The sequence below is a fragment of the Acinonyx jubatus genome, chromosome E3 (assembly GCF_027475565.1).
Source record: "Acinonyx jubatus isolate Ajub_Pintada_27869175 chromosome E3, VMU_Ajub_asm_v1.0, whole genome shotgun sequence".
Lineage (NCBI taxonomy): Eukaryota > Metazoa > Chordata > Mammalia > Carnivora > Felidae > Acinonyx > Acinonyx jubatus.
Window position 1 is genome coordinate 20,223,652 of NC_069398.1, and position 14,543 is coordinate 20,238,194.

At 44.4% G+C, this 14,543-nt stretch overlaps 1 protein-coding gene across 7 annotated transcripts in view; it reads left to right on the forward strand.

Annotated features, from left to right (window-relative positions):
- The window catches only part of ZNF713 (zinc finger protein 713), a 46,766-nt gene that overhangs the window by 11,516 nt on the left and 20,707 nt on the right, over positions 1 to 14,543 (forward strand). For 4 of the 7 annotated variants that reach the window (XR_008294565.1, XM_053213180.1, XM_027041812.2 and 1 more), the window contains one exon: positions 1,191 to 1,279. Coding sequence is in view for 6 of the 7 variants with exons in the window: in XM_053213180.1 (XP_053069155.1) it covers positions 1,191 to 1,279 (89 nt within the window). In the remaining variant the exon portion in view is untranslated. The other 3 variants (XM_027041813.2, XM_053213181.1, XM_015069859.3) reach the window with 2 other exon arrangements.

The window sequence follows — 14,543 nt, forward strand, 5'->3', positions numbered from 1 at the left end:
GATAGTTTGTATGTTTCTTTACAGACTCTCTAGGTCACTAAGTGACTGAGACTGCTGGACTTCTTTTGTAAGACTGGTGCATCTCATTACATGTGCTACACCTGATATAGTATCTCACAAGATTCCGGTCAGAAGGGAGATTTGAGTATCATAGTGAAGTCTGTTCATGAAAGACTGATGCCTTTAGGGGGAAAAAGTAATAGCCGCTTTGAGGAACCCCCACGTGTCAACCTTGCATGAACAAGGCAAGATTCTGAGAGTGGCTGCCCTGAGAAGTCATTCTTGTGGATAGCCATTGGCTCCTGAGGTTCTCATCAGAGATAAAGCACCTTTAATACCTGGGAGTGAGTGATTGTTTTCCATAAGGCATTGGAAAATCAGCTTTCAGGGACTGACAAGGACACTGAAGCTGTTAGTACTGGTGTATCTCCTGACTGTCCTTCTAGAAGAAAGCAAAGCTTTGATGGCATTATAACTTAAGAACTGCAAAGAGGTGTAGTAATCCTGGTGGAGGACTGAATCCACGTACTCAAACAGGAAGGTGAACATTTTGAAAAATGAGAAGAGTGAAATCTCCTTTGTGTATTAGAAAAATCATCTTTAAAGATTTTCTTTTTAAGTAATCTCTTCACCCAACATGGGGCTCTAACTCACAACCCCAAGATCAAGATGGCCCAGGAAGATCAGCTTAAAGAGAGTAAAGGAGAGAAGATCTCTGGAGTTTGAGTTTGGGGATGAATGTATCCCCTTAAAAATAAGATCAGGCTCTCAACATATGTTTTCTCTATCAGCTCATATCAGTGGTTTTCATCTCCTTACTTAGAAGTCACCTGGAGACTTTAGAATTTAAAATGCTGTTGCCCAGGGTCATCGTAGACCAATTTGTATAATACTGGATTTATCCAAATCTTAGCATTTGCATTTTCAGAACACCCCCCAAGTGTGTAGCCAGGGCTGAAAATCACTGAACTTCCTTGAGCTTCCCATATGCCACAATAAGAGAAAGTCCTACACTGAATTCCTCAGTATGTTGGAAGAACAAGAATGTCATGGTTAAGTTATCCAGCCTTTGAGCTTATGTCTTAGAGGGCTTCTCTCTAAACTGCCATCCTAACACAAAGCAAAAACTCTAAGAGTTAGTTTCAGTGTTATCACATATTGACCAGATGCTTCTTTGCTCTTTTTCTTAGTTATGCCCTCTCAGAATGTTATACTTTCCCAAAGAGGGAACATGGAAGAGAAGGAAATGAATGATGAATCACAGATAGTCAGGTCTCAGGTAAGTTCACTTTTATTCTCCTCAGAAATGCTGTTATAGTTCTAAGAATGTGGGCACTTTTATTTTTCAGTTCTCAGTTGTGAATCCAGAGCCCTTTAGACTTTTATGGCAAATGATAATCTCTGTAAGATGTTTCCCGTTTGCCTTATATATCCTTTATAACTCTTCTCTCCTTCCAGCATTTTTACAAGATCATGGGCTCATGTCTGTTCTAGATGTTTTAAAGGAAACAAAAGAAGCCATTGACTATCTTTTAATCACCCTTTACTTAAACAGCTCACCAGACTTTAAACAACACTTGTCATTCATTCTCTCTGTAAACAATGAATGATGCCCAAGTATGACTTCTTGGAGCTAATGACATTATTAAATATACCTGAGTACATCTGCCACAAGACAGTGTTTATCAAGAATCTCTTGTATCTCTTACAAAATCTGTTTAAGCCTGTTGTTACTATTCCATAATTTAAGTATTATGTAAACTGATAAGGTGTAACTATGACAAGGAGTTGTTTCTATGAAAACTAGTTGAATGCTTTGGAAAGACCTTTATAAATGCCACTTTTTTTTAAATTGCTATCAAATTATGTGTGAGAAAACTGTAAAACACTGAAGTAAAATTATAAAAATCTCAGAGGATTCTACACTTGTATAATTTCCCAAGTGTCACTTGCTTGTTCCACTTTAATGAAACAAAAACTGATGTATTATGGATATGGGCACTCAATCATTAAAATCACTCTCATAGAAGAGGCTTAGATTTGCATCGAAAGATGAGCAAATGAATATACATTTATAATTTCAAATGAAAATGTTTAAGATATCTTTTATGGATCTCAACTTTAACAGCTTTTTAGCTTAACACACCAGCTACCAGTATCAATTAATTCAGATAGGAGTGATGAAATTTGAAGTGGGGTTCATGAACAAATGGCTAAGAAAGAATTCTCAAGACTTTTTTTTTTTTTTTTTTTTTTGGTGCAAAAAGGTGATTTTATTTAAGCACGAGGACAGGACCCATGGGCAGAAAGAGCTGCACTGGGATTGGGAGGAGCAACTGATTATATACTTTTAAGTTTGTGGAGGGAGCAGGGTTAGATGAAGAAAAAATTAGTTTCTAAGGAATTTCTGTATGGTGAAAGCAGGGTCTTACTGGACCCTGAAGACTTAGCTATTGTCAAGATAAGGTTGCTTTTAGATTGTAATGAAATGTAAACATTAATGCATTAAGGCAGCCACAAACTCCTTGAGGAATGTTACACACTACAGGTCTCTGGTATCTATCAGTGGTCTGCAAGCTGTAAGGGGATTTAATTTAAACTACATTTTTCTTGTCTTTGTTTCCCTCAACAGGAGGACTTCTCTTGTCCCAAATTATATGAAATAATCATTATCTGTAGGTAGCCAATAAATTCATTGGAGGAGATTTTTACAGGTCTACACCATACAGCACTTAAAAAAGTGTAATGTTGGATGCTCCTATGAGTGTAGAATGCAACAAAATACACCAGGTACTCAGAGAAGGGAGAAATCTGTTTGAGACCAGAATGATGAGGGTAGACTTCATGAAGAAGATAGAGTTTGAATTTGTGCTGATATTGGGTAGAATTTGGGGACTGAAGTAGACAGGAGCACTGCAGACAGAAAATAAAACTTGTGCAAGAGCAGGGACAGTAAGAGACTGGCAGCTGGAGCTGAGCGTTTATTTGGTACATTAGTGCTTTGGGAATCTTTGGGTTGCAGGGAATAGATTTATTAGGTTTATTCTTAATTATAAGGCTCCCCACAGACAGGAATAGAAAGACATCAAGAACTAAGGTGACATATCTGCTTCTTGGCATTCTAGCCAAAGAAGTTTGTTTTAATTTTCCAGAACTGCTTATTATGTTAAGAAAGAAGATGATTCAGAAGCACCTGGGTGGCTCAGTCACTTAAGTGACAGACTCCTGATTTCAGCTCAGGTCATGATCTCATGATTCATGAGATTGAGCCCTGTGTTGGGCTCTGCGCTGTCAGGACAGCCTGCTTGGGATTCTGTCTCTGCCCCTCCCCTGCTAGCGCTCGCTTTCTGTCTCTCTGTCTCTGTCTCTGTCTCTGTCTCTCTCTTTCAAAATAAACTTAAAAAAGAAAAAAGAAAGATGGTTAATTCATCAAGTATTTTTTGAGCAGCTACTATGTACCAGAAATTGTGCTTGGCATCAGATATGCATCAGTAAGCAAAATAGACGTTCCTAAATCCAAGTTGCTTAGAGTCTAACAGAAACGTCCACTCACTTGCAAATTGAGGTGTTTATTATACAAAATAAGAATAAGAGGCTGTGAATGTGCATTAGGGAATCAAGAAAAAACTCTCTGGGGAAGTGAAATTTAAGGTGAAATGTAAAGGTTATATAAGTGTTAAAAGAAGTAAGTGAAAAAGAGCATTTAACATCATGTGTAAAAGCTATGGGTATATTTGAGAAGTTAAAAGAAGGCCACCATTGTTGGAGTGGAGGGAGGGAGAAAATGACTTGAGATAAGCTTGGAGAAGTATACATGGCCTAAGTATGCAGGACTTTCTTATGCAAGAAAAGTTTGGGTTTTATTCTAGATGAGGTAGAAAGCCTTGGGGGAATTTAAGCAGGATAGTAACATAATAATTAACTGAATTCCACTTTAAAGATCACCCAGATGTGTGCTATGTAACAAATGAATTTTTGACAGGCAAGAAAGGAAGGGGGAGAGAACCACTTAGGAAGCTACTACCACATTGTAGATGATAGAAAATAATAACTTACAACTAGGTGGAGAAGGGGCGCTTGAGTGGCTCAGTCAGTTTGTTACAGAATCAGGCTGGAACGCTGGCAGAAAAACCAAGCGACACTTGGAGACCTTGGTGGATTGGAGATTTATTTAACACCGGCGGGCTCAGAGGAGACCGTTTCTCCGAAGATCTGAGCCCCGAATGCGAGCAGGAAGGGTAATTTATAGTTATCAGCCTCCATATTTGTGTGTGTGTTGGGGGAGGGAGGGTTGGTTTTCATGCTGCAGCAAACAAAGGAAGAACCCAGAGGAGGGGTCTCTAAGCTAGAGACCAGAGTTTGTTTTAGTCCAATCAGACATCTTTGGTGTACTTTATCCACTTCTCCAACATTCCCCCTTTTGATGCCTTTTAAAAAAACTTTTAGTAGGTATCACCTTTCAGTTTTACAGGTTGGTACTCTCAGAAGGCTAAGATATGGGCAGTAGTTTGGCAAGCAACAGTGTTTTCAATAAAATGTATCATGGCATTCAGTATACAGGGGCCAATGGATATAAGTAAAATTATGGAGAGGAGAGGCCCCATCAGGGCAGAAAGCCAGGATGCCCAATCTGTGAGATCCCATCCTTTCCATTGATTGATATTTTCCTGTTGTCTATGTTGAATTCTTTCCTTGAGCTCCTTAACCTTAGTTGTAACTATTCCTGACTGATTTATGAAATAGCAACATTCCTCCCCCAGAAAGATGCAATTCCCTCCTTTTTCTGAAGTGAGGAGGTTGAGGGCTTTCCTATTTTGGAGGGTCACTGCTGCCAGAGAGTTTATTTGGCTTTGTAAGGTTACCAGAGAATCTGTCACCTGTTCCATGTCTTCATTCAGCTCTTGAGATAGTCTATGGTACAGTCCTACGGATGAACCTGTGCCCCCTATTCCAGTCCCTATTCCTGTCTCAATTCCTGCTCCTATCAGAATGAGTAGCAGGATTACCTGTTTAGTCCAGGACTTGGGGCTAAAGGCTGTTAGGAACTGATCTTCAGTGTATATGGATATCTCTGGGGTTAGGAAGACGGAATAACATATCTGAGTCCAGTTGGCCTCTAAGCAATTGGTAGGCTGAATTAGAACATAGATAGAACAACCCAGGGGTTGAACATAGGGTTGTATTCCTCTTTAAGGTTATATTTCTTCTGTATAGAGAGTTACCATTCATACCTTCAGGGACTGTACAGATTAGATTGTCAGCATTTGTGAGACGGATCCCAGGGGCCAGGGGTCCAATTAAGACAGAAGGGTTGGTTTTGAGATTTTCAGAAGCTTCACAAGTCAAATGGATAGGAGTGGCTAAGTAAGCCCTTCTGCTGAGGGGCAAATACATCAGCAGGTTTGGGTGTGATTATCTATTTTATGGAGGACTTGTAGAGTAGTGTTAGTCCAACACTGGAGTGGGGAATTGGTAAACATCTGACTGAAGGCTGAAAGGTTCAAACCCTGGTAGGCTGCTGGGGGAATGGTCACCTTTATGGCTTATATTACCCTATCCTGGGTATCCTTTGTAAGCTTTTGAAGGGCTGTGTCTTGCATACCTCCCCCGTCCGAGATCCCTCACTGAGGAAGGTAAGGTAAGGTAGCAAGCTTCCCTCTCTGGAGGCCCTTGTTGTGACATGGGTTCCTGACATTTTGGGTTATCTATGCGGTCCAATACTTAGTCCTTGGGGCACTGGGTGACTGACAGAGAGTGTTTCTCCCTTGTAGCAATCTTTGTGGAGGGAGGTGAAGGCACTGAACGCCCTTGACCCCTTTATCGTCACATAACAATCCTGGGAGCAAAGTGGGTAAGCAACAGTTGAGAGGGTGAGAGAGGTTATCATAATATGCAGGCAATACTTAATAATCCTCCCATCCAGAGGAGGTATGTGAGACCAGCATGCATCTTTTGTCTCATGTCCAGCTTGTTGGTGCAGTCTCTATCAGCCCAACAGTAAGAAGTAAGATTAGGTGGCGCCTGGGTGGCTCAGTCGGTTGGCCGTCCAACTTCAGCTCAGGCCACGATCTCGAAGTTCGTGAGTTCGAGCCCCGCATCGGCCTCTGTGATGGCAGCTCAGAGCCTGGAGCCAGCTTCGGATTCTGTGTCTCCTTCTCTCTCTGCCTCTCCCCCACTTGTGCTCTGTCTCAAAAATAAATAAATGTAAAAAAAATAATTTTTAAAAGATGTAAGATTAGTGCTATGACACCAGTAAGGGGCAAGGGCTGGCAGAGTTGCATCCAAACCCCTGGGCTAGGTTCACGTGTTGATTCCTCAAGCTTCTGCTGTGCACAGGACAGCCAGGGTGTGGCTGGAGCAGGGCTGGAGGTCTCAGGGGCCAGTGTCCCTTTTGAGGGTCAGTTTAAGCGGGTTGACTGGATCTGGATCACTTCGCCAAGTTGTGGGTTCTTCTGAGCTGGCCTTCTTAACTCTGTATTGATGGACCCATGGGGTAATACCTGAAAGTTTAAGGGCTGTAGGAGTTGTTAGAATAACAGTATGAGGCCCAGTCCACCGTGGTTTAAGACGTTCCCTCTTCCAATCTTTGACCCACACAGAGTCTTCTGGCAGAAAGGGGTGAACGAGAGTCCCTAAGGAAATTGGGGCCCTCTCTATGGTGTATCTCTGTAACTTGTTTAGGACTACCCCCAAGGTCTGGAGCTGTTCTCTTATTCCCTTGTCTCCAATCTGGTGTAGGTCTCCTGAGAGTTTTCCTAAACATGGGGAGTCACCAATATAATAACTCAAAAGGGGAGAATCCTAGTGCCCCAGGCATGCATCAGGCATGCAAGAGGGCCAGCGGTAGTAAATCTGGCCATGGGCAATTAGTCTCTTGGTGGAACTTAGCCAGGGTTTCCTTGAGGGTTCAATTCATCTGCTCTACTTTCCCTGAGCTCTGGGGTTGGTAAGCAGTGTGCAGTTTCCAGGTAATGTTAAGGGACTTTGTCAGGGTTTGTATAATGTCTGCCACAAACACAGGTCCATTATCACTGTGTATGGTTAAGGGTAGACCAAACCGAGGCACAATCTCCCGTAGAAGAGCTTTGGCCACCTCGCGACTTCATTCTATTCTGATCAGGAATGCTTCAACCCATCCCGAATATGTGCAGATGATTACAAGAAGGTACCTGAATCCTTTATTTGGTTGTATGTCGGTAAAGTCCACCTCTAAATCTTCGAAAGGGGTGGCCTCCCTCCTTTGTGTGCCAGGCGGGGGCCGTGGGGCAGACCAAGCATTGTTTTTGGCACATGTTACACATCGTTCACTGACAGCTAGGCATAATGCCAGCAGCTGGCTGATATAGTAGTTCTTTTTGAGGAGGGCCTCTGGTGCAGTTTTCCCTAGGTGTGTGAGTTGGTGATATTCCTTCACTAGGTGTTTTCCCATAGACAACGGGACAAAGATGTGCCCATTTGGCATGACCCACCATCCCTCTTTGCTTAATGTGCCCCCTTCTGTCGAGGCCCAACTTCTTTCCTCATTTGTGTACAGGGGCGGGGAGGCTTCCCTCTGGGGTGCAAGAGTCATAGTGTAGGGAGGAGCTTCACCTAGATCACCACAGGCGGCTGCTCTGGCTGTTTTGTCGGCCAGGCAATTTCCTTGAGATATGGGGTCATCTCCTTTCTGGTGTCCCTTACAGTGTAGGATAGCTACCTTGTCTGGGAGCCAAACAGCCTCAAGAAGCTTTAGTATTTCTTCCTTGTTTTTGATAGTTTTCCGTGCAGCTCTCCCTGCAGTAAGGAGGTCTTTTTTCTTTATAGATGGCCCCGTGTACATGCACAGTAGCAAAGGCATACTGTGTAGATGTTAACTCATTTACCTTTGCTAAGGATGAGGGCTGGGGTTTAAGGCTTACAGTTCAGCTCATTGTGCCGACCATCTTTCCGTCAAAGCCTCGGCATCCAGAACTTCGCTGGTTGTGGTTACTTCATATCCTGCTCTTTGGCTGTCCTCTTGTAAATAGCTGCTCCCATTGCTGAACAGGGTGATCTCTGGGTTTGTTATAGCCTGGTCTTGGAGGTCCAGGCGGCTGGCGTAGACTTCATCCACTACTTCGGAACAGTCATGGTCGTGTTCTCCCTCTTCCGTGGGAAAGAAGGTGGCCATGTTTAGTGTTCTTACTGTTTTGAGAGTGACTCTTGGGTTTTCATAGAGAAGGCCTTGGTATTATGTCAGCTGAGAATTGGAAAGGAAATGATATCCTTGGGTACTCATGAGGGACATGACCAAGTGTGGGACCTTAACATTAAGTGTTTGTCCCAGTGTGAGTTTGTCTGCCTCCTTGATGAGCAGGACTGTGGCTGCCAGCGCTCTGAGGCACAGTGGCCATCCTGCAGCCACAGGATCAAGTTTTGTTTGACAGTTAGGCCACTGGCCATTGCCAAGGCTCTGAGTGAGCACTCCAAGGGCTATTTTGTCCTTTTCATGTATGAAGAGGTTAAAGGGCTTTTCTGTGTCGGGCAAGCCCAGGGCTGGGGCTCGTCCCAGAGCTAACTTTATTTCTGTGAAAGCGGCCCCTGCCTCGTCAGTTCATGTGAGGGGTTCCCAGTCTGGCCCTCCCAACAGGTCATAGAGGGGCCTCGCTATGGTTGAGAATCCAGGGATCCAAATGTGACAGAACCCTGCAGCCCCTAAAAATTCACACAAGCCTCATTTTGTTTGGGGCTGTGGCAGTGTGGTGATAACCTTCTTCCTTTCCAGTCCTAGTTTTCTTTTTCCTTTTGTGAGGAGGAAGCCTAAGTATTGGACCTGCTGCTGGCAAATCTGTGCCTTTTTACAAGAGGCCCGGTACCCCAAGTAGGATAGGAGCTGCAGGAGGGCCTTGGTACCTTTCATACAGCCTTCTTGGGTGTCGCTGGCAAGGAGGAGGTCACCTACATATTGGAGGAGGACACACCCTCTGGTTTCCCTTGGAAAGCTGGTGAGGTCTGCAGCTAATGCTTCCCCCAAAAAAGTGGGTGAGTTCTTGAAGCCTTGGGGAAGTCATATCCAGGTCAGCTGCATCTGGCACCCTGTAACGGGCTCAGTCCATTCAAAGGCAAACAGTGGTTGACTTTGAGGAGCCAGGCAGAGGCAGAAGAAAGCATCCTTTAGGTTGAGGCATGTAAACCATCTGGCTGACCCTGGAATTTGGCTGAGGAGAGTACATGGGTTCAGAACCACTGGGTGTAAAGAAACAGTCACTTTGTTAATGGCCCTCAAATCCTGTACTGGTCTGTATCCTCCTCCTGGCTTCTTGACTGGCAAGAGCGGGGTATTCCAAGCTGATTGGCACTCAATTGGAATACCTTCCTCTCTGAGCTTGGTCAGGTGCTCTTGTGTACCCATTCTAGCCTCGAGTGGAAGGGGTTCTGCCTTTGTCTCTGAGGTTGGGCTCCAGGGATCAGGTCAACCATGATGGGGGCCCGACTCCAATCTAGTCCAAGTGCATTATCTTCAGCCCATACAGAGGGGAATGTAAGCCTGAATTATGAGGGGTTACAGGGTAGGGCCTGGGCACAGAATAGTCTCCGTTCTTCTTCCCTTGGCAGGGTAATCACCAAGACCAGGGTTTCCTTCTGCCTTGGGTTTAATTGGAGGCTAGTGTGTCCAGTGGGTTCAAAAGTTATCTGGCCCCAAGTTTGGAGAGCAGATCTTGGCCCAGGAGAGGAATCAGGCAGTCAGGTAAGTAGAGGAACTCATGCCAGACCTTGTGACCCCCAAGTTCACATTGTTGAGCTTGACAGAAGAGCTCTTGTATCGCCCATGTCCCAGTAGCTCCAAGTATGGTTGCTGTCTTTTGGCTGAAAGGGGCTACCGGGGAAGTAACAACCAAGTGTTTAGTCCCAGTGTCAACCATGAAAGTTATTGTTCAGCTGCCTACTTTCATTTCAACCGTGGGCTCATGGGGCCAAAAGAGAAACAGACCGGTCCCCCTCAGTCTGATTCTATCCTGGCCAGACCAATGAGGTCCTCGCCTCGAGGTTCCTCCCAATATCAGCTGGGTTTTGAGGGCCCCTTCCAATTCAGACATTCATTCTACCAGTGTCCCTTCTCTTTGCAGTATGCATGTTGGTCCTTTGCTAAGGGGGCTCTGGGCTTCCCCCTTTTTGGTGGTTGGGGTCTTCCCATCTTTGCAGTGTCTATTTCTTTCAGTGCTGCTGCAAGAAAGGTGGCCTTCTTTTTAGTCTTCTCTCCACTTCTCTTTCGGCTGCAACTTCTCTGTTCCTGAAAACTTTATTGGTGACCTCTATCAGCTGAGTGATATTCATCCCAGCAAAGCCCTCCAACTTCTGGAGTATTCTTCTGATATCTGGGGAAGCCTGTGCCACAAAAGAGGTATTTACCATTTGATGACTTTCTGGTGCCTGGGAGTCAAACGGAGTGTATACACGGTATGCCTCACATAGTCTTTCATAGTAGTGTCTGGGAGACTCCCCAGGCTGCTGTGTGACTGACAATATTTTAGTCATGTTCATGGGATTTTTGGCTCCAGTTCAGATTCCCCGAAGGAGGGCTTCCTGGTATTGTCAGATGTGGGCTTGTCCTCCTTCTGTGGTGAAATCCCATGTTGGGCATTGAATCAGGGGCAGCAGCTTGAGCCCAGACAGCAGGGTCATTGATCCCCAGAGGTGCGTGATCTTCTAGGTACTGTCATGTTTCTCTCATTCTTCTTCTTTCTTCTGTATTAAACAGAGTACAGAGTAACTGTTGATAATCTTCCCAAGTCGGTTAGTGGGTCTGGAAGAGGGACTCCATCAAGTCGACCATTGCTTGTGGCTTTTCAGAGTATGATGGAGTGTTATGTTTCCAGTTGAGGAGGTTGGTTGTAGAGAAAGATTGATAATAATACATCATGGAACAGCTGGGCTGGACTATTCTGTCCTCATTCTGTCTTTCAGGCTCTTTCGTCTCCCTTACAGGCATTTGGAGAGTGTTAGGTCTGGGTCTGGGGCGCAGTCTGGCTGCTGGCCCTTGTAGGGAGGGTTCTCTGGGTCTGGGAGGGGAGGAGGGATGGGTGGCAGCAGCAGCGGAGGAGGAGAGACAGATGGGGGGCGGGGAGTTTCAAGCTCAGGGGAAGGGGGGAGGGAGCCCAGTGAGTCATAAGGTGGTGGAAAGATGGGATCTTCCTCTGGGTCTCCTGCAAACACTAAAGGAGTGGTGGATTGCTTCTTTGGCTCCCTGGGTGAGTCTTTGGATAAAACAGCTCAAACCTTTGCCTGGCTCTGCTTGCTATGGATGAATTGCACCCAAGGCAGAGGATTTCAGGCAATTTCAAGCCAGGAGTTGATGTATGGAAACTGATCAGGGTGACCTGGGTTCCCAGTGACTATCAGCCAAACCTGCTGCACTATTTGAGCATCTAATATCCCTTCCAGGGGCCATCCTACATTGAATATGGGCCATCCTAGTTCACAAAAGGTCCTTAACTTCCCAGGTGTCATTTTGACCCCATAATCACCTGAAAATCCCTTTTTAAAATTTTTGAGCATGACCTCTAAAATCATAGGCTTACTCTATTTTGACCCCATTATTAATTCCTTTCTCGTGTTTGGTGTTGCAGAGACAGACAAAGGGAGGGTATCCCCTCAGATGAGAGGACAAATCAGATACTCCACTGGTCGCATTCCCAAGGGAAACTTTAGGTGAGGCTTGGCTGTAGTGGACTCAGCTTTGTGACTTGCAATTGGAGTCTATTCTGATGCCGCCCTGGACTGTATGCTTTCACCACGATACAGGAGAGCCCACTCAGACTCCGTAGACTTTTGGGGACCTTAAGGGTGCCTGTCCATGGAGCTACAAACTCAAACTCGACTGGCAAGCCTGGCCGAGCCGCACATTCACTCACACACACACACACACACACACACACACACACACACACCAGAGGCTATAACATTCCCTCCTGCAAAATTTTCTACCCGTGAGAGTGCTAAAGTCTCTGGGGAGTGATCAGGTCCCCCATCTACCCTTTTGGATGGGCCTGACTACTTTGGGGCCCCAGCCTTACTGGTTCCGACGTCGGGTCCAGGTCCTCACCTACCAGCCTCTTTGAGTCCGGTGGGAATGACGGAACGGGGCCAGCCTGAGGCGACCAAATAGGAGACTGCCAAAATTCAGGCAGGGCGCGCCTTCTTTGTGATTCCTCGCTCTGTCACTGCCTTACCGTTCTTCCAGACCGGTGGCAACAATGGGACAGCACGGTTGGGTTTCCTGGTCAGGCAACCAAATATGTTACAGAACCAAGCTGGAATACTGGCAGAAAAAACAAGTGGCACTTGGAGATCTTGGTGGTTCAGAGATTTATTTAACACCAGCGGGCTCAGAGGAGACTTTCTCCAAAGATCTGAGCCTGAATGCAAGTGGGAAGGGTAATTTATAGTTGTCAGCTTCCATATCTGTGGAGGTTTTCATGCTCACAGCAAACAGGGCAAGAAGAACCCAGAAGAGGGGTCTCTAAGCTAGAGACCAGAGCTTGTTTTAGTCCCATCGGCCATCTTTAGTGCAGCACTTTATTCATTTCTCCAACAATAAGACTTCTGATTTTAATAAAAACAGAGCAAGGACCCTTACTCGGGGCTCTTGTCTCCTCAGAACATTAGCCTCTCTCGCGTTTTAATTCTGTGACCTGCTCTCTTACTGAACAAGAGAGAACTCTAGACCCAGGATCTATGACACTCAAGCACCATGATTGTCACATAAGGAAGCACTGAATATTTTTTGAAAAATAGAAATTTGTGGGGCGCCTGGGTGGCTTAGTCAGTTAAGTGTCCAACTCTTGGTTTCAGCTCAGGTCATGATCTCACAGTTCATGAGTTAGAACCCTGTGTCAGACTCTGCTCTGACAATGTGGAGCCTGCTTGGGATTCTCTCTCTCTCTCTCTCTCTGTCAAAATAATTAAGTAAACTTTAAAAAAGAAAGAAAGAAAAATAGAAATTTTCATATGATGAAGATTGTTATCTCAAACCAGTGATGAAAAGATAGTTTATTCAATAATTGATGTTGGCATTTCTGGAGAGCCATCTGGAAAAAGGTAAAGTTGAATCCATACCTCATACTTTACATCAAAATAGTCTGCAAACAAAACAGGTGAACATGGGAGGGGCAGGTGGGAAGAGAGAGACAAACCATAAAACAGACTCTTAACTATAGAGAACAAACTGAGAGTTGCTGGAGGGGAGGTAGGTGGGAGGATGATGGGTGATGGGTGTTGAAGGGTGATGGGTGTTAAAGAGGGCACTTGTGATGAGCACTGGGTATTCTATGTAAGTGATGAATCACTAAATCCTACATGTGAAACTAATATTACAGTGTATGTTAACTATTTGGAATTTAAAACTTGGAAGAACAAAAAGAATAGTCTTCAAATGGGTCAAAGATTTAAATATGAAAAATTAAGTCTAAAAGTATTACAAGAAAAAATGGAAGTTGTAACACCAGACACCATAAAATAGCTAGAAGAAAAAAAAGATGGTAAGCTCCTTGACATTGGTCTTAGTGATATTTTTTGGGATCTGACTCCAGAAACAATGGCTACAAAAGCAAAAATAAACAAATGGGACTACATCAAACTAAAAGGATTCTGCACAGTGAAATAAACCATCAACAAAATTAAAAAGGTACATATTAAGGCACTTGGGTGGCTTGGCCAGTTGAGCATCTGACCTTAGCCCAGGTCTTGATCTCACGGGTGAGTTCAAGTCCCCATCTGGCTCCCTGCTGTCAGAGCAGAGACCGTTTCAGATCCTGTGTCCCCCTGTCTCTCTGAACCTCCCCACTTGCTTTCTCTTCTCAAAAATAAATAAATATTTTTTAAAAATAAAATAAAACAAAATAAGAAGGAACCTACTGAATGGGAGAAGATATTTGCAAATAACATATCAGATAATGGGTTAATATCCAGAACATAAAAAGAACTCATACAGCTCAGTAACAGAAAAACAAGCAACCTGATTTTAAAAATGGACAGACGATCTGAATAGACATTTTTCCAAAGAAGACATACAGAAAGCCAATAGGCACATGAAAAGATGCTCGACGTCACTAATTATCAGGGAAATGCAAACCAAAATCACAATGAGATATCACCTCACACCTGTCAGATTGACTATTATCAGAAAGACAAAAACTAACAAGTGTTGGCAAGGCTGTGGAGAAAAGGGAACCTTTGTGCACTGTTGGTGGGAATTGAAATTAGTGCAGCTACTGTGGAAAACAGTATGGAAGTTCCTCAAAAATTAAAAATAAGAGCACCTGGATGGCTCGGGCAGTTAAGTGTCCAATTCTTGATTTCAGCTCAGGTCATGATCTTGCAGTTCATGAGATCAAGCCCCACATCGAGCTATATGCGAACAGCACAGAGGCTGCTTGGGATTCTCTCTCCCTCTCTCTCTGCCCCTCCCTGGTTCATGCATGTGATCTCTCCCTCCCTCTGTCCTTTCCTCCATCCCTCTCTCTCTCTCTCTCTCAAAATAAATAAATAAACTCTTAAAAAATTAAAAATAGAGCTACCATACAACC